This window comes from Adiantum capillus-veneris, chromosome 25 (genome assembly GCF_014529385.1).
Source record: "Adiantum capillus-veneris isolate H3 chromosome 25, ASM1452938v2, whole genome shotgun sequence".
NCBI classification, from domain to species: Eukaryota; Viridiplantae; Streptophyta; class Polypodiopsida; order Polypodiales; family Pteridaceae; genus Adiantum; species Adiantum capillus-veneris.
The window spans coordinates 27,948,047-27,972,610 of NC_140955.1; the positions used below are offsets into that span (position 1 = coordinate 27,948,047).

General features: G+C 43.4%; 1 protein-coding gene across 13 annotated transcripts in view; it reads left to right on the plus strand.

The window, feature by feature from the left end:
- Window positions 1-24,564, plus strand: part of LOC147424621 (uncharacterized) — a 77,375-nt gene that overhangs the window by 43,479 nt on the left and 9,332 nt on the right. For 4 of the 13 annotated variants that reach the window (XM_086500753.1, XM_086500750.1, XM_086500745.1 and 1 more), the window contains 5 exons: window positions 10,060-10,157; window positions 10,235-12,439; window positions 12,576-12,977; window positions 13,100-13,243; window positions 13,385-13,790. In XM_086500753.1, the coding sequence (XP_086356879.1) occupies window positions 10,086-10,157; window positions 10,235-12,439; window positions 12,576-12,977; window positions 13,100-13,243; window positions 13,385-13,663 (3,102 nt within the window). In that variant the 5' untranslated portion in view covers window positions 10,060-10,085 and the 3' untranslated portion in view covers window positions 13,664-13,790. Of the gene's footprint in view, window positions 1-10,059; window positions 10,158-10,234; window positions 12,440-12,575; window positions 12,978-13,099; window positions 13,244-13,384; window positions 13,791-14,658; window positions 14,745-24,564 lie in introns of those variants that run through there. The other 9 variants (XM_086500755.1, XM_086500754.1, XM_086500748.1 and 6 more) reach the window with 5 other exon arrangements.

Sequence of the window (24,564 nt, forward strand, 5' to 3'; positions counted from 1 at the left end):
AGCGGATTGCCATCGTCGCGACTTGAAACTGAAGGAGGATGATTGGGTGCTCTTACGTTTTGAGAAGGCACGCCTAAGAAAGAAAAAGGGAAAGGAGAGGCTTTTTCCAAAGCTTAGTATTCGATACTACGGACCTTTCCAGATTACTGAAAAGATAAATGATGTCTCCTTCCGATTGAAATTGCCAGATACTTGGAGGATTCACAATGCATTGCATGTGAGTCTCTTGAACCGTGTTAAGGGTGATGTGCCTGATGATGGGGAGCTTGATGAGCAACCCACAGTGGAAGAAAACGAGGAGACCCTTGTTCTTGAACAGATTTTGGCACATACGAATACGAAGAAAGGTAAAGTCCGAAGGCGGTTCTTGGTTAAGTTCAAGAACTTTCCTGCATTAGATGCGAAGTGGATGGAGGAGGAGGGCCTAGCAGATACTCCTCCAATTGTGAAACTTTACCTCAATGTTTTGGTTTAGCATAGTCTACTCCAAACGGAACCTAGAAATTCAGCTTGGCCGAAGATCTGATACAGTGGGATGCACAAGAGGGGAGTTACTCCGCTCCTTTGTCAACAGATGCCTTGATTTTGATACTAAAGTCATTGATGTCTCTTTGAGCTTCAGGGATACTGAGAGCTGACAGTATTCTGTTGGATGACTTTATGAAATGGAATTCCTAATAATGATACTGATTTGTTCTTGACTTCTATTGAGTGCAGGAACTGATAGCCGAAATGACTGTAGCATTATGGTCTGAGTGATCTTGAATAGACATGGTTGCAATAGGGGTTAGTCAATCGGACATCGATGAGGTCCCGATTGGACCTAGATGTGATTGCTAGCTACATTGCCGATAAATCATCTAAGATCCGAATGAATGTTGAATGTCATGTGATGTCCTGTGATGTCGTGTGATGTGACTGTCGATTTTGTACATGTGCTAGATGTATGTTCCTAGTACGTAGGTACTAACAATCAGCGTCTGCTAAGACGGTTTATTGCTTTTGTCGGTTTTGCAGGCGTAATCGTGGTCGATTACAATGCTTTCAAGAGGGGGGTATGTCACAAAGTGATGACGTGGCAGACAACAAAAACCCTAATTTCTGCAAGAAACCCTAATTTTCGGACATCGCGGAGGCTGAAATTTAAAAAATAAAAATGATGGGCGACACAAATTTTGCTTTTTCTCTACGCAGTGAGAAAGAGAGAGAGAATGCTTTCGCTTTCAAGTTTTGACTCTTTGTGAGAGAGAGAGCAATTGCTTTTTGATTTGAAGCTTTTGGGGCTCTACTTTTGGGCATCCCTTGTAACCTTTAAATTAGTGGTGAGGGCCTCACTTCTTAGAGCATCTGGACGCAGAGTCGAGAGTGAATCCCGACCCACTCTCTTGTACTTTGAACTGATTAATATAGAAAGAAATACCGAAAGGGGCGCCAGTCTTTGGGGCCAATATCTCTAGGCACGGAACTCCGCCGGGCTAGTGCAAATCTATTATGATCTGTGAATTGTTTTGAAGTGGTTATTTGGTGTTGTCGCGGTTGATTCTTGACTTGGAGTGTCCAAGTCTGTTACACACTCTCAATGCCAAAAGTGACTCACATTGTCATTCGTGGAGAGCAAGTTGTTCATTCTCCATCTCTCATTTCTAATGTGCAGGCGAAGATTGAACGGATTTAGGAAAAGGAGACGCTTTTGGTCTCGTCTTCTCCCAAGCATGACCCACATGAATTGCATGATAACGATGAGCATGCTGATTTGGATGATAAGGACAAGCATGATGATTTGCATGGTGATCAAGATGTGATTTCTCACAAGCATGATGATTTGTATGATCAAGACGTGATTGTTCACCAGGATGATGGTTTAGTTGATGCTTTTTCTAGCGAAGATAACCTCGTTGCAGATTCGATCGATCATGAAGAATCGATCTTGGCTTTTGAGTCGAGGTCCACAGCAAACCCCCAGGCAGATTCGATCAAACACGACGAATCGATCTTGGCTCTCGAGCCTAGGTCCAAAGAACCCTTACAGGAAGTACTATGTGTTTGAATGATTAGTCAACACGTATTGTTTGAGTGTTTCATTCGTGATCGTTTCCTGTATTTTAGTCAGCGTCTTTCTATAATCCCTTTTTCTAGGCATGACATCTTGTACGTTGAGCACGTTTCACTCATGAATGAGCACGGATGTATGCGGATTATCCATGAAAAGTTGAAAAGTATGCATTCAAGGAAGTCACATTCCATGTCTCTTCTTTGGCACGACACAGTCGTAGAAAGAGCACAAGCAAGTATGAGCACCAAGCATGGGCATTTCCCTTGTGAATTGCCACAGTTGATTGATTTAGATCAGCAAGACAAGAGTCGATCTCATTGTTTGCGTGTGTGTGGTGAACAGTTTGACACTCCGTCTATTTGTTCATCTACATTGCATGTACAGTCTTTTAGGAAGACAAGATTTTTTCCAGTCACTTTACATGGAATAGGTATGTTCATGTTTTTGTGTTGAAAGTGGTTTCAGGAATTTTCAGCCATGACGATTCTTGAAGAAGGAAGAAGCATGACTCCAGACGAAGTTGAAGCATTGAAGGAGCCACAAAAGACTTTGTGTCGCTTTCGGCACGGCCCAGAGAACCAAGCATTGCAGACCTTTATGAAGTTCAAGTACCGCACGACCCACACATCAGAGTGGGCCGCGAAGAGTCCTTTCCAGGATTCCGGATGCTATTGGCGATCTCCCGCAACGCCATATAGTTCGGTACCAGTACCTCACTTTGAAAAGGAGGGGATGTCACGTGACACATCCAACCCTATGTGTCAGTTTAGTCAAGTCAGTCTAGGATAGGAAGTGATCTAGCACTTTTGTGAGTCTGTTCGTAGACCGTGCATGACCAGTCACTTAGAGTAGATGCATATCCTCCGGTTGCACACAGCATGATCATCAACATCCCCATCAGAATCCATCAGAATCCATCAAGGGAATTTTCGAGAGCATTAAACCTATTTTCCCTATTTTTTGACATTTTTCACTTATTTATTAAGTGACTTTTGTTGGGAACTAGGTAGGGCAATTTTGCTAAGATAATATATAAGCAACCCCGAGTTAGCACTTTCTGGTAGAGGAGGCATCAGGAGCATTGCTCAACAGGCCCACTCTCAGCAAGAACAAGAACCCAACAGCTGGCGTTTCCTTCGCAGATCATCCTTCGACTTGGTGCCACAATTACCGACTCGAAGCATTCAATTTTCAGCCCTAGTCTCGTCCTCATCGTCCACAGCGTCGACCTCGACATAGCCCATTAGATTTGCATCAGCCATTGTACCAGATTTTGCAATCAATAAGTAGATCGCTCTCGCCATCGAGGGTGGGGCCTTTGGAAGAGGGTTTGCCAACATCTCCGGTGTCGTATTCTCTTCTCTATCTCTCAGTCTCATGCACCTTCATTCACAGTGTCATTCACTTTGTTTGTGATCATTTGCACTCTCTTACTAAAGGAACGGAAGGCTCTCCCTTCCGTAAGTAAAAGGAACCCTTGAGCACAGTTCGGAGCACTCATCTTGAGCAAAGTTCAACATTCACTTCCGTTGCACCTTACATGCCAAGTCCTTGGAGTGTACGGCTTGTTAGCTATTGATTTCTCGCTTGGAGTGTCCAAGCTTGTAACAGCGGTATCAGAGCTTAGAAAGATTCGTCTTCTACGGAGGATCCAATCCCTTCTATAGATGTCGCAAACTGCTGATGTGTCAAGGCACTGAAGAACGGAGCCAACATGCAAATTCTTGCTGAGGAACCTAAACCCTAGAAGCAAAAGAAGAAGTTTCACCAACTAGCAAAGTCGTGCCGAGTGGCCCGTCTATAAAGAAGAGTTCCGACCAATTTATGGGACTCCGTTTGATAGGGACCAAGTGACCTAAATAAAGCAGGACCCACACCAAATTCTTTGCATAAAGACTTGATGATGTGGTGGACCTGTACGGAATTCCGCATATTGCGCTGATAGTGCCACATGGCAGCATGTACGGCTTTTGCGTTTTGCGTTGCTGTTGATGACGTGGCAGGTGTACGGATTTCCATGTTTTAAGCTGCACGCTTTTTGGGCTTGATGCTTTTGAGTTTGTAGCTTTTCATAGCGAAGGGCCTTCAAATATGAGCCTTGGAGTACTACCGGTGTTGTATTAAGTTCAAGCAATATAAAGAAATATCGAAAGGGATGCCAACCTTTGGGGCCAATACTCTCTTGGGACGGAACTCCGCCACTCCCCGCCTCGTGTCGTCTATCTCTTTCAGTTTAGTTGTTATATGAAGTGTTTAAAGTTGCTCAGTCTGTTCTTTACTGTTGGCTCGTGGTGCTTGTCCCCGTGACAACATCACACACAGGTTCTCGAGGAGAATCTAACAGAGCAATCAAGATTTCATTTGTAAAAGAACCTTCATGTTCTTGCCCTGGATTTATTAGCCGCTTCTACCCTTAGTTCATCGCGCATCGGGCGTGCTCCCGTCTTCATCACTTTGTCTTAAGAGGCATAAGCTATGAAGAACCCAAGAGTACACGTGGGTTCTCGTGGAGAATGTGACAGAGATAACACCTCTTAGTGGGAAGGTGAACAAAAGTTTGAAATCGGGCGTGGAACTGAAGAAAAGAATGAAGAACCCAAGAGTACACGTGGGTTCTTGTGGAGAATGTGACAGAGATAACACCTCTTAGTGGGAAGGTGAAGAAAAGTTTGAAATCGGGCGTGGAACTGAAGAAAAGAATGAAGACTCGGACAAGTTTTCGGCGAGGAAGTTTGTCAGAGTGGAGTACAAAAGTCAACTGCAGGTTGACACGTGTGAAAAGATTAATGAAGTTCTCCCATAACCTGAAATATGTGAAGCATTTGAAGGCTTATCCAATAGATGAGATTCACGCGAGATGGTGAGAGGCCATTGATTGTCCTTTGAGGTCGAGAAGGAAGTTGAAAGGACAAACGAGTACGGAAAAGCGGAAGTTGTACTCATAGAAAGAGTTGGACAAAGCTCTTGACAAGAAGATGAACTTGATAATGAAAGGCTTGAAGCACTCTTGGAAAAGAAGAGGAAATCGGTGGATTTCCCCGGTTATTTTAGCCGAAAGTCGAGTTTCGAGGTAGCAAGTAGATCCAAGAAGCGTGCTCGTTTCAAGGATGGCTCAGATCTTTCTTCGTCTTCAGAGAGTTCCGACAGTTCGTCGTCGTGTAGTTCCAGTGAGGATGTGAAAAGGCGGAACAAGCGGAGAAAAAGCAAGAAAAGTAAGAAAAGCAGATTTCTGAAAAAGTCTAGAAGGCATGGGAGGCCATCTAGCAATTCGGAGGAGGAGAGCTCGTCCTCTTGTGACAGTGAATAGATGAGCAAGAAGACCAGGGAGTTCAAGGAAGGGGGTCAGGCTGTGAGGTTTGAGACGTTTTTAGGCTACCAAGACACCCATCGAGCCCTTGAGTTTGTACATGTAACCGGCCTGTTAACTTCAAAAAGGGCGGTAGACTTTACTTCAAACCTTGATTTAGTAGCTTTCACCCATTATTAGTCGTCTATTCTACCTGTGCTATAATGACACAAGAGAGGGGAATGGGATATAGATGCTAGAATGCATCTGTATGCGAAGACCGACACCAGACTGGCCCCTAAATTAGGCGCCCCTTTCGGTATTTCTTTATTCTTTAACAAAGGGAATAAAAGCTGTGGTTCCCTACAAGCTGCCCCGCACAATCTGGGCTGAATTTCTTCTGTTCTGGCCCGATTTCGGCAGCATAACTGTACTATGACCCTTCACAGTCAGTATCCCCACGCATTAGATGACTTTCCTGACGCATACAGACACTTTGCAAAACCTGGCGAGAATCTGCAGCACGCTGAATTCTCTGTTTTCTGCCCTGAAAATGCACCAGATCACTTGTACAACGGTCCCCTTGCGTCCCCGAACCTCATGGGGGTATTAGGGTCCGTTTAGGGCCAAAACCCTAAACCTGCAAAAATACACAGCAGGCTGTAATTCTCTGTTGCGGGCTCCGTTTCGCGTGCCGGTCGCATCCGTAGCAAGACCTCGAGCTCCCGCACCTGTAGGGCTACTTGCCCTTTGAATCGGACAAGATTTCGGGTGTGAAACTTCTCCGAATTCACCTGTACCTGCGGGGGATTAGCCGCTAGCTAATCCAGTACCTGTGCAAGAGGCTCTTGCCTCGGCAATCGCGCATGAACCCACACAACTGTACATTGGTCAATCTGATGAGCCCACTAGAGGGGCATAACCATAAAGAATAGGGGAGAGAGAGAGCAGTGAGAGGTGTGCAGGTCATGACATCCTGCACCTCACTGTACATAGAGGGTAAGCTAGCACTCCATTGAAGCTCTCCCACTTGTGACAACACTCAAAAACGAGCTCACAGCTGAAAATCACATTTTTGCCTTCTCTTTAAGTAGTAAACTGGCCTCAGAGTGCCAAGTGTCACTCATTTGTGCATTTTCCCGCTTTAGACCCTCGGGTCTAAAAATATCTCACCTGCAGCCTCTGTTGACTTGGCCACAGAGTAACCAAATGATCCCCATGTCAAACTGCACGTAATGACGCGAAGACATTTTGCCGTCCAAAAATAGCAGTCCCTAAAATTTAGGAGTTTCTGCCATTACATTCTTCTAGGTCATCTAACCCTCTTTGTACACTGCAGCCACACCCAGAACTGAAATGTAGCCTATGTAGCAAAGGATTCCGCTTTGGCTGGCCAATGACCCCCACTTTGGCTAACCATAGTCCTTGTCCAACCTTAGTGCTCTTTAGCCCTCAGGCCTGGACTCTCTGAACGGTTCCACACTGGCTATGCAATGCAGGGCAGTTAGATTTCCAGAGGGGTGTTTCCAAAAGGTAAAACAAACGAAATTCCCCAAAGAAAGAGAAAATAAACAAAAATGGAATTGCCACTGGCTGGTGACAGTACAACAGTTTGATGTCGCCTTCTCTGGAGGTTGATTCACGGAACACTCCAAGTTGCGAAGGGCAGTATCTTGTTTGAAAGGAAATGCATAGACACGATGGTCTACTTTGTTGTTACGGAGAGAAGCACTTGTGACGTGGTTAAAGTTCAAGAAAATTTTCACGTCAACATGCATATCAAACAAATATGAAAGAGATGTCATCACAGCTTGGCATCATTTGAGAATGACTAAGAAAGATACATTGGATGATTACTGCCAGAGGGATACTTATTTGCCAGTGTCTTCGTTTCGGAAGATTACTTTGAGGGACCAAATTGAGTGGTTTTGCTGTGGTTTGCCAAAAGAGATTTGAGAGTATTGTGTAAGAGCAGAAGTTCGACTCTATTTAGAGACAATGGGACATGCTAAGCAAGGATTTGGAATGCATGCCGGCTCATTGACTTATCCTACGGATAAGATAGTATCCACCTCACCTGGGCAAGAGTCTTCTAGTGAAGAGAATGAATCAGGGGAACCAGATGCAAGTTTATCAGAGGATTCAAGAGAAGAAAGGGGATCAGATGATAGTGCGACGATTGAGATTGAGGTGCCAATGAACAAGGGAGGCTAGTGAGGCTACGTAGCCATAGGTTCTAGGGCACAAGGAAAGAAAGTAGAAGAAATGAGCTGGTAGATCAGAGAATTCCTCGGATCAGATTGAGGTGCCAAGGACAGGGAGGCCCGCAGGGCTACCAATAGGTCACAGGGTACGAGAAAAGAACAGAAAGGTAAGCTAGGTCCACCGGATAATATGGTCAAGGGTACCTTTTGGCCCACGATGCAAAGTGGATGAAGGGAACCTCGCAAATTCTCTTCAGAGAGAGCTGTACCTTGGAGCTTTTGGGCAATTAGTAGTGTCTATGCCAAAAATTACCGATGAATCAGCAAGTTGAATCTGGTGCGTTGTGAACTGCACAAGAGGAGAGCCACTCCACTCCTTTGTCACAAATTGCCTAGATTGAATAAAATCACTAATTTTTCATTGAGATTTTAGGGTACTGACAAGATGACAGTATTATGCGGGATGTCTTTAAGAATTGTGTGCACTGAATTGGAAATTTCCTTGATTGAACTAAAAACATGTGCTCTTTTATATGTGTATTGTTAGAGACATGTAGAGAAAGATGAAATGTCTGCAACATTTTGTCTGATGAATGATTTGAACTTAGCGCATCTAGACATTTGTTAGAGATCGGAGACCTGGACGTGATGGCTAAGTGAATGAGAAATGAATTGAATGGGTTTCTAGTGCATCAAGATGTCTATCTGGATGAGATGACTCGATATTGTTGTGAGTGTATCAAGAGTTCTACAAGGATGAGATGACTGCACAGTGACCTAGGTGCATCAAGAGTTCTAGACGAAATGAAATGGATAGATTGAATGATTGAAAACATGGTGTTTAGTGTGAACTAAGTGTGTGACTTTGTGGACTCCATGCTATGTGGATGTACTGTCTTGTGGGGATAGTCATGGGCATGGTTTGCTTGATTGAAATGTGAAAAGAAAAGATATGAATCTGATAGTAACAAGATTTAGTAGATCAAGACATTTGTGAAAAGATCAGTGTGGTTTGGATGTGATTGCTAAATGGTTACAATGATCAAGATTTGTATGTGAGACCCTGGACAAAAATGTGATTGATCGGTGATTGATGTCTTCGTAGAACTGCTGGATTGGTGGAGTCTGGTGCATGAGTACATAGAGTCAGTGTCTATTGAAGAAAGTTTTTGTCCTTTGGTTGTTTTTGCAGTCGTAATTGAAGGCATTTACAATTCTTTCAAGAGGGGGGAATCTGTAACGAGGACGGGCACCACGTGCCAATGGAAAATAATAGACTGAATAACTTTAAGCACTTCAAATAACAATCGAACTGAAAGAGATGCACGACACGAGATGGGGAGTGACTGAGTTCCACCTTGAGAGAGCACTGGCCCCAAACCTTGGCGCCCTTTTGGTATTTCTCAGTATTGCTTGAACAAGGTACAACGCCGGTACTCGTGCTCTGCACCTTCACTCGGAGAGTGCTAGAGATTGAGCCCTTTGCACATATTTAAAGGCCTTTGGCTTATGAAAAATAGCTACATGAAAAGCTTCAAACTCAAAAGCATATGGTCCAAAAGCATCTTGCCCAAAAGCTGCCAGCACAAAATAAGGAATTCCGTACACTGCCACGTCAACGCCTGTCAGCGCAAAACGCGAAAACCGTACAGCTACCACGTCAGCATGTTATTGCAAATTGCGGGCGTCCCTATAGTGCCACATTAGTAGCAGAGATTGAGTGTGCGTGTGCGTGTGGTCTTGCTTTATATTAATGCCTTTAGGTCCCCTAGGCCCAATCAGACAGGGTCCCATAAGTTGGTGGGAACTCTTCTTTAAAATAAGCCACTCGGCAAGACTTTGCAAGTTGGTAAAACTTCTTTTACTGCTTCTTCTACCTCTGCTTCTACTTTTTCTTAGGGTTTAGGCCCCTCGATCGGGATCTGGAGGTTGGCTCCGTTCTTTAGTGGCTTGACAGGTCAGCATTTTGTGACAGAATGTCACAAAGTGATGACGTGGCATGCCCAACTAGAAGAGAAATGGCTGAGTGGACAAGAGAAACCGAAGAGCTGAACTTCGAAGAACTTCTGGGCATTGGCCGTGGGGCCTAAAACCCTAAAACTCTAAGGAGGATTTCCATAAAATGCGTTGACATGCGGACGTGGTAGGACAAAACGGAATTTTTGCGTTTTGCGCTATTGGTGCCACGTGCAGGCTGTATGGATTTCTGCAAATTATGTTGGCTGCTTTTGGAGATCCCAACGCTAGCTTTTGAGAGTAGATGGGTTACTCTTTTATCTTGTTGCCTGAGGTGTTTATTATTGGAAGATCCTTTTCTGAGTTTCTTCACGTTCAATAAATCTGGTAATAATTCTTGCTAGAATGTTTTGAGTGATTGTGTTTACCCTGTTGGTGTTATGTGTACAGAAAGCAGGACTCATTGAATTAAGCTTATATTTATGTACGTTGTTTTTTTTTGTGTGTGTGTGTGTGTGTGTGTGTGTGTGTGTGTGTGTGTGTGTGTGTGAGTGAAACAGAGAATCGTATTACCATTACCTATGCCATGGAATCCGAGAATGAAATTTCAGCTGCAAGCGTGCCTCCTGCAGTTTGTATTGATGATGGGGCAGTTGAGGTAAGCCTCTCTTTTCAATCAAATTACCATGGCAGTAGGTTCTTTTTGGGTTTGATCTTTTCATTGTCTATTAAAAGCAATCAAAGTCGGAAGCAGTTGAGGGAGTACATTCAGTACTGCAGGTATCGAATCAGGTTGGTAAAGATGGAGAAAAAGTACCACGAGAAGTTCATGATGGTCATACAAAGTTGCCTTTGGTCAATTTGCCTGATGTTGAGCCTAAAAATGTGGAAACGGGAGCTAAAGAAAGAATTGATATAGATGCTGCAGAGAAGAAATTGGTAGAGTGTGAAAAGGAACAGTTAGGAGAGATTTCTTTTCTTGAGCCCAAATTACAGAGTGCTATTTCGATTGGTGAAAACAAGATAAAGGTTTTAGAGTCTGATGGTGATCGTCTTGTCAAGGAACTCAATGCTTCAAAAAACGAAGTGTCTGATCTGAAAAGGCACTTCCGAAGTGCTAAGCAGGACTATGAAGAACTCGTAAGCCAGGAAGATGCCTTAAAAGAAACAATTGGTGTGCTCGAAAAGAAGGTAGAGGATGTGAATGATCAAGCAAAGGAGACCAAGGAAAATTTTTCAAAACAGTTTGATGCTTGCCAGGCTGAACTTGCCACAAAAGTGGAGGCCTTAGAGAGTTTCAGTAAGGTGCATAGCAGTCTACAGCTAGAGTTGCAAGATGTAAAGAGCAAGAGTCAAGAAAGTGTGTTGCTATTGAAGGAACATGTCTTTACTCTAGAGGGAGTGCTCAAGAGTGCTCAAGACAATATCAAAGCAAAAGAAGCAGCAGCTTTGCTTTTGCAGACGGAGAATACCAACCTAAAATTAAAAATATCAGAACATTCAACAGCTTCGGAGGAGAGACAGAAACAGTTTGAAGATCAGGAAACGCTAAAGGATCACGAGAAGAGATGTGAGGCCCTTGAAAAATCTTCAGCCAAACTAGAAGGGAGAAACTTAGAGTTGCTGAATTCCCTAAGGGCTGCTAGGTCTGAAGTGGAGGTAGCTAGGGGGAAGGTTGCTGATTTGGAGCTTGAAATGGAGAGTCTACAACAGATGAAAAGCAAATCTGAGCAGGGTGCATCGGAACTCCAAGCACAACTAAGGAGCATGGAGGACATGATAAGCAAACAGGTAGACAGTCTCAAAATAGCAGAGGAGAATGCAGACACAGCAAAACTGCAAGTTGAACACTTACAAAGTATGCTAAAGACCACAGAGGAGCAGCTGAGAGCAAGTGAGGAGGCTACAGTCAGCTTACAGCAGCAAGTGGCCAATTTGACAATCAAAGAAGCAAGGTCTGCAGAGCACCTTCAAGAAGTCGAAGATAGCTCGCAGAAGATACAGCTTGAACTTCAGTTGAAGCTGGAAACGTTGGAAGCTACTGTGCCACAACTGGAGGAAAAGGTTGCACAGCTGCAGGACTTACTATCTGCTGCCAAACTTGACGGTGATGGTGCAAGGAACAAGGTGAGTGAGTTAGAGGTTGAGTTGGCAAGCCTACAGCACAAGGAAGGTGAACTTGTTAAAAAAGTGAAGCTCTTTGAAGATAAATGCTCTCAACAGGAGAGTACTGCACACACCTTGAGTGTGAAAGTTATGGAGCTGGAGGGATTGATCACAGAATTTAGAAGTAAATCAGTTGTTGTGAATGCTAAGGTTGCCACACTGGAGGCTGGCCTAGTGGATTCACAAAACGAAGTTACTAACTTGGAGAAGCAGCTTAGGCTAGCTGAAGACGGTAGTCTGCTGCTAGAAAATACGCGCATTGCCAAACTGGAAAAGAGCTCTGAGGAGTATGTTGCAAAAATCGATGAGCTTAACAGGGTGCTTTCAGAGAGGCAAGAGGAGATTAATAGATTCACCAACAAAATAAGTGAGCTGACATTGTCCATTCGAACATTGGAGTCTGATTTGAAGAGTGCATCAGAAAGAGAGATGCTGGTGAGTAAAGAGCAAACGTCTGTGGAAGAGAAATTGGTAAAGCTGGAAGCTCTTACATTAAAGCTAGAAGCAGAGAGAAGTGAACTAGAATCCAGCATGCATCAACACAAGTCTTCGGTGGAAAAGGGAAAAATTGATTTACATGGAGCTTTTGTTCTAGAAAAGGAGCTGAGAGGTATGATTACGAACCTTCAAGCAGGCAGGTCTGAGTTGCAAGCTTTGTTGATTCGAACTGAGGAAGAGAAGCATGCAACAACTAGTCAGCTTGAGAGTACAATGAGGACCTTAAATGAACTCAATGATCAACTTGCAGGAGAGCGGCTACAGCTACAGCAACAGGTTTTTGCCTTAGATTTCTTCATCGAACACATGCTTAGATTTCTTCATCGAACACATGCTGATTAGCTTGCAAGTTTGTTGAAAATGCATACTTTTTTGGGGCAAGATATTGACTTTGGTTTTGAATGTCGGTCAGACAACAACAATCATGCAAGAAAATGAAGACTTGAGAAAGGAAAATGCCGGTGCACGGGAGAAGCTGCACGTGGCTCTTGCAGCTGCAGAGATTTCAGCCAAGCAGGTCGAAGAATGCTCCTTGAAAGAGTCAATTTTAAGGGACGAAGTCGAAAACTTAAAATTTCAACTGAAGAAAGCCCATGATGCTTGTGTCAATGCTGAAACCTTGGAGCAAGAAAAGGTAAATTTAGCACAGAAATTTGCTAGTGCACAGGAGAAGCTGCATGCGATGGTTGAAGCTGCAGAGCTTTCAGCTAGCGAAGCCTCGTTGAAAGAAACGACTTCAAATGCTGAAATTAGGCATCTGAAAATTCAACTTGAGCAAACTTTGGAAAACTCTATCACAAGTGAAGAACACCAGGTTTTAATTCCCTTGAAGTTTATTTTGGCAATTAGGTTCTTATAAGACGAAGTAGAACAATCAGAGTTTTATAATAAAGAGGAAGCTTAGATTGCTTATTCTCTTGTTTTGGGAGTCTCCAGAGACAAATTGACCAGATACTAGCTGCTTCAAGGCTATCTGAAAGCAAACTAGCCGATCTTGAGGGGAAGCTGCTGAAGTCAAAGTTGGAGGTGCAGAATACCCAGAATTCTGTGAACGATCCAGAGACCCTGGTGAGAGAACTGGTAAGCTTGGAACTAGCATACCCAATGGCGGGTTGCAGGGTTTCTTTCTTTTTTTGGTTGGGTTGAGTATTAATCATTAGTCTGTCTTTGTTTGACAAACATAGGTTTTGAGTTCTCTCTTTTTCCAATTGCAATGTGCAGGATCCGAATAAACTGAAGGAAATGGAGGCTGTTGAACAGCAGCCTTCAGATTGTAGCAAGATGAGGGAGTTCGATTTAGATCTGCAAAGCCCAGGGAGAGTACGAAATAGGAAGAAAAAAGGGGTGACGTGGGAGACAGATACGGTCTCGAAGACAAAAGCAGCCCACAAGTCTCAACAGAACCCAGTCCAGAGCTTAAGCCATTATGTGGCTCACATACTCATAGCTCTTGCATCAGTCACAATTGGATTTTGGCTTGCGAGTAAGGTGTATTCTTAGATGGACATGTGAGGTTGACTCTCTCTCTCTCTCTCTCTCTCTCTCACACACACACACACACACACACACACACACACACACACACACACACACACACACACACACACACACACACACACACACACACCCCTCCCCAAACTGGAGATGCTTATTCTCTTCTTAACGTACAACACATATTCTTACAATCTGGACTTCACATAAAATTATTACTCAATTGGGAAGATTAACTGAGGATATCAGAATTGGATAAATTTCTAATAGTGGGACGCCTTGCTTGTGGTCCTCACATTGTGTGAACATGCCCTTCACTCGCTCTTTGCCTTTTGCCTTAGGGCCTTTATTTGGTGTGAATTATTCACTTGCCCTTATTTTCCACCGGGCTTGCCCTTCCTACTCTGACCAAACTGGCTCTGTCCCTCCTGGATCGGCTCTCTCACTTGTCTTCTGGGTTTTATGCTACAAAGGCGGCCTTCTCTCTACCTGCAAGTCGACACCTCTCTGATGACTACTATAGATGTGTTACAAAAATCTGTCCCTATTTTTGTGATTACACTAGTACTCACTTAGACTTGTTTTCTTTTCACTCCTTTCACTTCACTACTGCTTGTACACATGGAAGCACATGGAGAGATGGTGGCCTGCTCCAATGCTCAGGTACTCCAGGTTTCTTGATATTGTTGTCCTTGTTCTCTAAATGACAGAACCTACTTAAACTTCTTACATTAATTTGCACCGATGCGAGAATGTTTAACTGTTTTACGAATTTTTAGAAAAAGTACTGTTTGTAGTAGTTGAAAAAAGACAATGGAGCTTCACTGTGCTTGAGGCTGGTTTGAATGGTAAGAATAGTAATGGTAGCCCCATTCTAGATTTACAATCATGTACTGGTGTACTCATTATCCTTTATCATAAGAGAATGGGTTCGATTTCATGCCGCAAACTGCAATCTTAAAATACTTGGTCGCTTCTTCATGGGACACTCTTTGCTGTTGCAGGCAGTTTTAGCCCTGTCAAATGATGGCTTCCTCTAGATAGATGTACCTTGACAGTGAAGAGTTGGATGATTGTTTTTTGGCCAAAGGTATAAACACTTACAATTCATAATGCTTCACTTAAGCATGAGGTATGCATGAACTGGCTAAGCATTGTTTGATTCTGGTTTAACTTTCCTAGATCTACTAATTAGATACTCACTATTTGTCCCTTGCATTAGGATGATTTTCATATGTTAGGATGGTTATGAACTTGATTTGTGCTCAATGGGTCTACTTATCTCATAATGGAGGTGTTTCATGTTGTTGGATGGCTATGAACCAGATTTGTGTTGAGTGGATCTTTTTACCTCATAATTGTGAAGATTCCTCTCTATACTCGTTAGGTATTTTGTGAATAACCATTACTTATGGTTGGGTTTTCTTGAGGAACCTAGGGACTCTGGCTTCCTTTGTGGTGTTTGATGAACCTGGACTTGGCTATGTTGGGTGTTGCATAGTTTGAACAATAGGCACCTGACCTAGTATTAGAAGATGCCCACAGATTTTTGAGGTGTTGAGGTGTGAATACTTGACCATAAATATTTTCTTATACAACTGAGGATACAGTCTAAAGGGTTTCATATGTTTGACCATTACCCCTAACTTGTGGTTCAGAACCTTTATCTCAGCTTTTGTTTACTCAAGGTTAACTCAAGAACATGGATGTGATGTGATATCTGCAAATTTTTGTCTCGTTTCTGGTTGCCGACTCCTCTGATGAGGACACTTCCTTGGCCTATTGATATATGGTGGACTGCTTTGTTTTGTTGGACTCTGTCTGAGGGTAGATGGGTACAAAGGGGCTATCTCCAATTTTCCTTTCTGGACTTCACCAAAATGCATATGTGGCCCTCAAACAAGGGAACTTGCAACCCATGTTGGATAGCTGCTTGCTAGACAGGGTGCTAGCTCTTGAACAAATCCTATAGGCTATTATTTTATAATATTTGGCAATTTTTTCTTGCCCTTGGACTTTAAAGCTGATAATACCCTTTGAAACCGGCCTGTAGGGCGGTAGACGTAGGCTTTCACCCGAAACTTTACTTTAGACTTTAGGACACATAGTAACTTTGCAAATAAAACCTGTAACGGGAATTAACTCTTCAAAGCACACACAGCTTGGAAGCTAGAATGCTCCGAGTAGACGCCGACAACCTGCAGGCCCAAAAAGTGTCGCCCCTTTCGGTATTTCTTTATTCCTCTAGAGGGTAAAGTTACAAAGCTAGAGTGCTGGAGATCTTCACCTGTATCCAACTAGATCACATTTGTTCTGGCAAAATTTCGGTAGCATAACGGCCTCAAAACTTGCCCTGAACAAATCCTCCTGCTGGAATTCGCTTCCAAAGACATAAAGCCTCTATTTCCAGCCCAAAAATAGTAATTACAGCTCGCTGTATTTACTTGTTTTTACCCTGTTTTCAGTTCTAAACAGTCCCGGAACTAAATAGTCCCGGAACTGTCCTCTAACAATGGGGCATTGTTCTCAATGCTTTTGTCATCCATACAGCTGCAAAACAGTCCAAAAACAGCATAACCAGCGTTGAAAATGGACCTGTAAGGTGAGGTTATCACCCTCACTGGTGTCTGCTTTTGGAGTAGCAGTTAGCTACTCCTGTTCCTGCTCAAAGAGGCTCTTGTCTCGACACAGAAGCATAAGACCACACAACTGTGCAGAGATCAAATGAAGAGCCCTCTTGTGGGGCATCACATTTCTGCATGTAAGGGAGAGAGAGAGCAGTGTAGAGTGTGCAGAACATCACTTCTTGCACTACACTGTACATAAGAGGGAAAGCTTGTTCACAGTAGCTTTGGTACCTGCAACAATCCACCATATGGCTGAAAAATGCAGCTTACGTTTTATTTTAACGCTTCTCTCTCTTAAGTTGGAAAATGCTAAAAAATGTGCCAAGTGGCACTCATGCATTAATTTCTCGCTTTGGACCTTTTGGTCTAAAAATATGTCAACCGGTTGCTTAGTTGACTTAGCAGCAGAGTAATGAAATGTTCCTCTTGTCATTCCGGAGCTAATGACGTGAACAGATTTCATGGCCCAAAATAGCAGTTCCCAAGTTTTAGGAGATGCTTCGTTTGGACTCTCACTTGTCATCTGACCATCTTTCACCACTGGGACCACGTCCAAAAATGCAACGTAGCCTAGTTCTCGGGTGATTTTCTCTAGGTGACCCCACCTTGTCAGTGTGCCTCTATGGAGTTAATTTCCTAGTATCCATCAACTTATTAAGTGTAGCGAGGGGACCTAGATGACTTTGCACTGAGCCTAGACACCCTTTTACTACTTGAATTCTAGTGCCGACCAACTTCCCTTCTGCGGGTGAAACTACTGTTTCACACTGGCCATACAATGTCTGGCCATTTGCAACTTCAAAAAGAGGGTCTCAAAAATTAAACGAAAATTATCGGAAAGAAATCAACAACTAAGGTTTGCAGTTGCCAGGTCCTCGTGACATACCCCCCTCTTGAAATCGCAAACGTTCTCGATTGCATATCATAAATACATGCCATTGATGATCTTGTGTTGTCAGCACTCTTCTATCATCGCATGCATCCGCAAGAAAGATGACAGGAAATAGATACAAATGACTCAATGAGACCTTCAAACTTTTGGCATTTCCATTTATGATAGAAGTGAACATTTAAAGAGCAATGCACACTTCTATTACATTGAATCCATATGTATATTTGATGTACTAGCTCTGTCATTACCCCTCCTTTGCACACGTTGTGGGGGCATACGTAGGCTGTAACCTAAAGGCCTCAAGGTAAAGCTGCAATACATTTGGTGACTGTAACAGCTCATGCTCTTCCATCCACTTTGCATCCATAGTCTTGAACTTCACCAAATAGCGTCTTGCAACCTGTAGCTTACCTTTTCTTTCCTTTTGTGCCAAAATTTGCTCAGGAACCAAAATTTCATCAAGTTCCTTAACTTCTGGCTGGTCCTCATCTGACATATCTTCTGGCACATCACCCACGAAGGGTCTTAGAAGACTCACGTGAAACGCATTATGAATCTTCCAAGCGTCAGGCAATTTTAGCCTATAAGCAACATCGCTGATCTTATCAAGCACTTGAAAAGGCCCATACTAACGCATGCTGAGCTTCGGAAATAACCTTTCCTTGCCCTTCATCTTCTTTAACCTTGCTTGTCAAACTGTAAAAGCACCCAATCACCAGGTGAAAACAGTAATTCATGATGGTGACGATCAACATCCCTTTTCTGTTTTGCCAGAGTCTTCTCCAGGGCAACTTTGCTTTCTTATACATTTCATCCATGTTCTCAACATATTAATCTGCCTCAAAAATCTTGTCCTTTGTATGCAAAATGGGAGGAACTTTTCTGTCGCCTTCAACAATCTCAAAAGGTGCCTTGCTAGTTGACGAATGCACCGTATTGTTGTATGCATACTCAAGCATAGGCAAATACTATTTCCACTTGCCTTTGTTATCTGACACATAGCATTTCAACAGATCCAAGACAATAGAATTAGCCTTTTCTGACTGTCCATCAGTTTGTGGATGAAACGAAGACGAGAACTTGAGCGTAGTACCCAATAACTCTTTCTCATAGATTTGCATAGTCTTTTCTGGCCCTTGCAAGATTCTGCTCTCATAAGCTACTACCCGACCATCTTGTATTAGCACTGCTCCACTGCTATTGCCACGCGCGTCACACTGGACCATAAATGACTTCCGGAGATCTAGTAAAAGAATCAGGAGATCCGAAGTCAACTTTTTCTTTAAGAGATTGAAAGTTGAAATCTCTCTTTGGGTCCATCTGAAAGTGACCTCTTTCTTTTGCAAAGCGTGAAGAGCTGAAGCTATCTCTGCAAAATTCCTGATAAACCTTTTATAGTATCAACACAATCCCAAGAAGCTTCGGACATAATGCACAGTCTTTAAGTCTGGCCATGTCTTAATAGATTCAACCTTTGCGAGATCCATTCAGACACCATCCTTTGACACTATGTGGCTAAGAAATTGGATTTCTTTTAAGAAGAATTTACTTTTCTTAAGATTGACAAGCAATCTGTGATTGCGCAGCTCTTCGAACACAATGGTCAAGTGATGCCTATGCTCCTCTTCATTCTTCGAGTAGACTATCATGTCGCCAAAGAATGTGCCAACAAACTTTTGATGCGAGCGGAAAATCCCGTCTATCATTCTATTGAACGTGGCAGGAGCATTTGTAAGACCAAATGGCATAATGCCACTAAGAACTCATAAAGACCAAATGTCGTTCTAAACGCAGTCCTGTGCACATCCTTTGGCCTTATACGAATCTGATGGTACCCACTCATAAGGTCTATCCTACTGAAAATTGTAGCACCCTCTAAATGGTCAAGAATATCATCAATCCTTGGGATAGGAAATCTATTCTTGATGGTATTCTTGTTCAATGCACGGTAATCAATAGACATGTGTAAGGTCTCCACTTTTCTAGCTAGAGAGGAATCAACTTAAAGCTCTAGTGGAAAGCATTGGACATACAAACAGGTAAAGCACTATCTTAAAAGCAGTTAAAAATAGTATTTTTGGAATCTTAAGCACAACAAACCTAGGGCTAGAAATTTTCAGAATTAAGTTCGGACCAAAACTCACCCCGTTAGTCCCTTCGGAAGATTCAATGTAAATTAAATTACCAATAAAAATTGGATGGTTGTAGTAAACATTCAATCATAGACTTTTACTAAGGTCTCTCAGATATTTACCAAGTACGCAAAAAATAGGTCAAAATTTAGCAAATTTGATTTTTAAAGCTGACAGGTGATGGGAGGGGTGATCACTTACCTGCCAGGGACATGAATAGCAGCAGGGGGTGGTAGGTGAGATGTCGGGCTGCCTTGGGATGTAAGCTACTACCATTTCTAGCCTATGAGTGCCCAAAAACCTATAAGTAGGACCCCTTACTTTACAATTTCACTCAGACTCGGAGTCCTTGTAACAAACTTGGACACTCCAAGTCAAGAATCAACCGCGACAGCACCAAATAACCACTTCAAAACAATTCACAGATCACAATAGATTTGCACTGGCCCGGCGGAGTTCCGTGCCTAGAGATATTGGCCCCAAAGACTGGCGCCCCTTTCGGTATTTCTTTTTATATTAATCAATCATCAAAGTACAAGAGAGCGGTTAGGGTTTCACTCTCAGACTCTGCGTCCAGATGCTCTGAGAAGTGAGGCCCTCACCACTAATTTAAAGGTTACAAGGGATGCCCAAAAGCAGAGCCCCAAAAGCTTTTAAAATCAAAAGCATCAGTTCTCTCTCTCTCTTGAGAGTCTTTTCTCTTTTTTTTATAAAAAAAAAGCAACAGCAAAATTCGCGTCGCTCATCATTTTCCCAAAAAAAAAAAAATATATATTTTTTTTAAATAATCCGCCTCCGCGATTTCCGGAATTTAGGGTTTTTGGCAAAAATTAGGGTTTGCAGGAATTTTAGGGTTTCTGGCAGAAATTAGGGTTTCTGCTGTCCGCCACGTCATCACTTTGTGACATACCCCCCTCTTGAAAGCATTGTAATCGACCGCGATTACGCCTGCAAAACCGACAAAAGCCATAAACCGTCTTAGCAGACACTGACTGTTAGTACCTACGTACTAGGAACACACATCTAGCACATGTACAAAATCGACAGTCACATCACAGGACATCACAGGACATCACAGGACATCACATGACATTCAACATTCATTCGGATCTTAGACCATGATTTATCGGCAATGTAGCTAGCAATCACATCTAGGTCCAATCGGGACCTCAACGATGTCCGATTGACTAACCCCTATTGCAACCATGTCTATTCGAGATCAATCAGACCAAAATGCTGCAGTCATTTCGGCTATCAGTTCCTGCACTCACAAGAAGTCAAGAACAAATCAGTATCATAATCAGGAATTCCATTTCATAAAGTCATCCAGGAGAATACTGTCAGCTCTCAGTATCCCTGAAGCTCAAAGAGACATCAGTGACTTTAGTATCAAAATCGAGGCATCTGTTGACAAAGGAGTGGAGCGACTCCCCTCTTGTGCATCCCACTGCACCAGATCTTCGGCCAAGCTGAGTTTCTGGGTTCCGTTTGGAGTAGACTATGCTAAACCAAAACATCGAGGTAAAGTTTCACAATCCGAGGAGTATCTGCTAGGTCCTCCTCCTCCATCCACTTCGCATCAAATGCAGGAAAGTTCTTGAACTTAACCAAGAACCGCCTTCGGACTTTACCTTTCTTCGTATCATTATGTGCCAAAATCTGTTCAGGAACAAGGATCTCCTCGTTTTCTTCCACTTCGGGTTGCTCATCAGGCTCCCCATCATCAGGCACATCACCCTTAACAGGGTTCAAGAGACTCACATGCAATGCATTATGAATCCTCCAAGTATCTGGCAGGTCCAATCGGAAGGAGACATCATTTATCTTGTCAGTAATCTGGAAAGGTCCGTAGTATCACATACTAAGCTTTGGAAAAAGCCTCTCCTTTCCCTTTTTTTTTTCTTAGGCGTGCCTTCTCAAAAGTAAGAGCACCCAATCATCCTCCTTCAGTTTCCAGTCGCGACGATGGTGATCTGCTGCCTTTTTCTGTCGTTCTTGAGACTTCTGTAAAGTCTCGTGAACCTTGGCAAAAGCCGTATCCAAATCTCGCGAATATTCATCCGCTTCAAATTTCTAATCTTTCGTGCTCAGGAAGGATGGAACCTTCGCAGCAGTTTCAACAATCTCTCATGGCGTCTTCCCCGTCGAAGAGTGTATCGTGTTATTGTAGGCAAATTCCACCAAAGGTAAGTTCTTTTCCCATTGAGTCTTCTGATGCGAGATACAAGACTTCAATAAATCTAAAATCACTGAATTGGCAATCTCAAATTGCCCGTCAGTCTGCAAGTGGAACGATGACGAGAACTGCAACCGCGTCCCAATGTTCTCCCAAATTGCCTTCCAAAACAAACTCATAAATCTGGGGTCTCTGTCGGAGACAATCGTCTCAGGCGTGCCATGTAATCGGAAAATCATCGTGATCATTCTGTATTCTCGGGAGATAAAAAAAAATGAAATCCATTTCAATATTTTCCCAGGGGCGGGTGGGTGGGTATGGGTAAAGGCTGTAACAATCCCTGTGCCTTATGCCTGTCAAACTTGACCTTCTAGCATACCAAGCAACTGCGCACAAACTCTTCCACATCCTTCTTCAGTCTCCGCCAAAAGAAATCTCTCTCTACCCCTTTCATGGTGGTAGCAATGCTGCGGTGACCCGTCAAAGGTGGACAGTGGCAATCAGTCATAACCTTTTCCCTCAACGGCTGTGTAACGCACAACATAGTCTTTTTCATCAAGTAGCCTTCCCGAAGGGAGTATCCAGCTACTGTCTCCCCATCCCGTATCCGTGTGAAAATATTTGCAAAATCTGTATCTGTGGCACACTGATCGACCATATCCTCGAAGCTCCTATGATGTATCGCGGAAATAGCCAGAACCAACGGTTTCCGAGACAAAGCATCTGCCACCACATTCTTCTGTCCCTGCATATAGACAATCTGGAAGTGAAACTGTGACAAGATGTTCGCCCACCGCATCTGCTTTTCCGAAAGCTGCTTCTGTGACAAGAAGTAGCGCAAACTCTGATGGTCTGTAAAGACAATAAAATCCGCTCCGAGTAGGTAATGCCGCCACTGAGTAAGAGCATGGATAACCGCCAAAAGCTCTTTCTCATAAATCTGTGCTGTCATCTCCGGCCTAGAGAACAAACGGCTCTCGTAAGCTATGACATGGCCTTCTTGCATCAAGACCGCACCCAGACTACGACCACAAGCATCACAATATACTTCGAATGACTTCTGCAAGTCCGGCAAAGTCAAAATAGGTCCCGTAGTCAATTTCTCTTTCAATGTCTGAAAGGCGACTAGTCACCTCTGTGGGTCCCCACGAAAAAGGTACTCCTTTCTGTGTCAAGATATGCAAAGGGGAAGCAACCTCTGCAAACTTTCGTATGAACCGCCTGTAGTACGAACACAGTCCCAAGAAGCTTCCAACTTTATGGACATTCCTCAAATCGGGCCAATCACGGATAGTCTCTATCTTGGCCGGGTCCATTTGCACTCCTGCTGCTGACACAATGTGTCCCAAAAAGTGTATCTCTAGTAGGAAAAAAATTCACTTTTCTTTGCATTAATCACTAACGTGTGATCTCGTAATGCCTGAAAGACTTGAAGCAGATGATCTCTGTGTTCTGCCTCATTCTTGGAGAAAACAATGATGTCGTCAAAGAAAGTGCCAACAAATAGCCTGTACTCTCGAAAAATCCTGTCCATCATCCGGTTAAATGTCGCAGGAGCATTGGTTAAGCCAAAAGGCATCACCAAAAACTCAAATAACCCAAAAGTCGTCCGAAAAGCTGTCTTGTAGACATCTCCTGGCGCTATCCTGATCTGATGATATCCACTCTTCAAGTCAATCCTGCTAAAGCACGAGGATCCCTGTAACCTGTCGAGTATATCATCGATCCTAGGAATCGGAAATCTGTTCTTGATGGTGATTTCGTTGAGAGTGCTATAATCGATGCACATTCTCCAAGATCTGTCTTTCTTCAAAATCAACAACACTGGAGAGCAATACGGTGAAGTACTAAGCTGGACAAGACCCTTTTCCAAGAGGTCTTTCACTGAGTTCATAATCTTTTCATTCTGTACTCGGCTCACACAATAAGGTGGCCAATTCGGTGGTGTGCTTCCAGATATCAGATCAATGGTATGATCTTCAGGCCCTCTCAAAAGCAATCGGCATGAGCGTGGAGAAAAAAATCTTGGCGTTCTTTTCTTCAGGTCAAAACATATTCAACTTTTATCCATGGTTCAGTTCTCCCAAAAGAATGAGTAAGAAAACTGAAGTTCATCAAGTACAATCTCTAAGCCCTTCATTTATCAAAGTCGCTTTCTCGGCCCGGTAGTCAACCACGGCGTAGTTCTTGTGGTACCAAGGGATCCCGAGTAGAACGTCACTCACGTGCCCTGAACACCCCTGTCATTGCAAACGAAGTTTGCCAATGCTCGGTGTAATGGCAACATCCCATCCGGGTGCCAGTCGAACTACCTCCGCCAGTGGCGTCAGTCTGTCGGGCGCAGTTCCAAATCGAGCCGCCAATTCCAAGTGAAAAGAAGTTGGCCTTGGCTCCTTCAAAAGAGCTTCTTGATCCTTCACTTTGCCCCAAAAAAAAACGGCAAAGTTTGTACTTTCATTCATTTGATTCGGTGCAAGTCCCATGCCATGTGGTACCAGTTCTGCTTTTCTATCTGCCTTTTCTGCCACATTCCTCAGCTGCTCTCGAACTCTCAGACCTGTCGTTGTCTTTATCATTCTGTTCTTTCTGTGCCTTATCAGGGCACTTTGCGGAAATATGTCCATGTTTCCCGCATCCAAAGCACTTCCCCTCTCTGATGAAGCGAGCTCTCTCCTCAGGAGTAAGCTTGGGTCGTGCATCCTTTTTTTTTCTCTGGGTTGCTCTTTTTCATTCTACTTTCATTCCCAGAAGTCTGTTTGGCTCGTTGTGTCATGGCCTCATCTGTGGGGTAGGTCAGACTGCCAGAGTGAATGGCAAAGCCCCGCTTCGCATGACTCATCAACTCCTGAATAGAAGCTGACTTCTGTTCCAAGCAGTGATCTCGGATCTCTGTAGGTAGACCCAAGGTAAACCGCTCAATTTGTTCTCTGAACGAGATCTTCTTGAATGAAGAGGCGGGTAGAAAAGAGCTCCAGAATCTTTCACAATAAGAATTCACTGTATCGCTCTTGGTCATCCGGAGATGGTTCCAAGCAGCTCGTATATCTCGCTCAAACTCTTGAGTCAACCAAGAAGAAATAAAA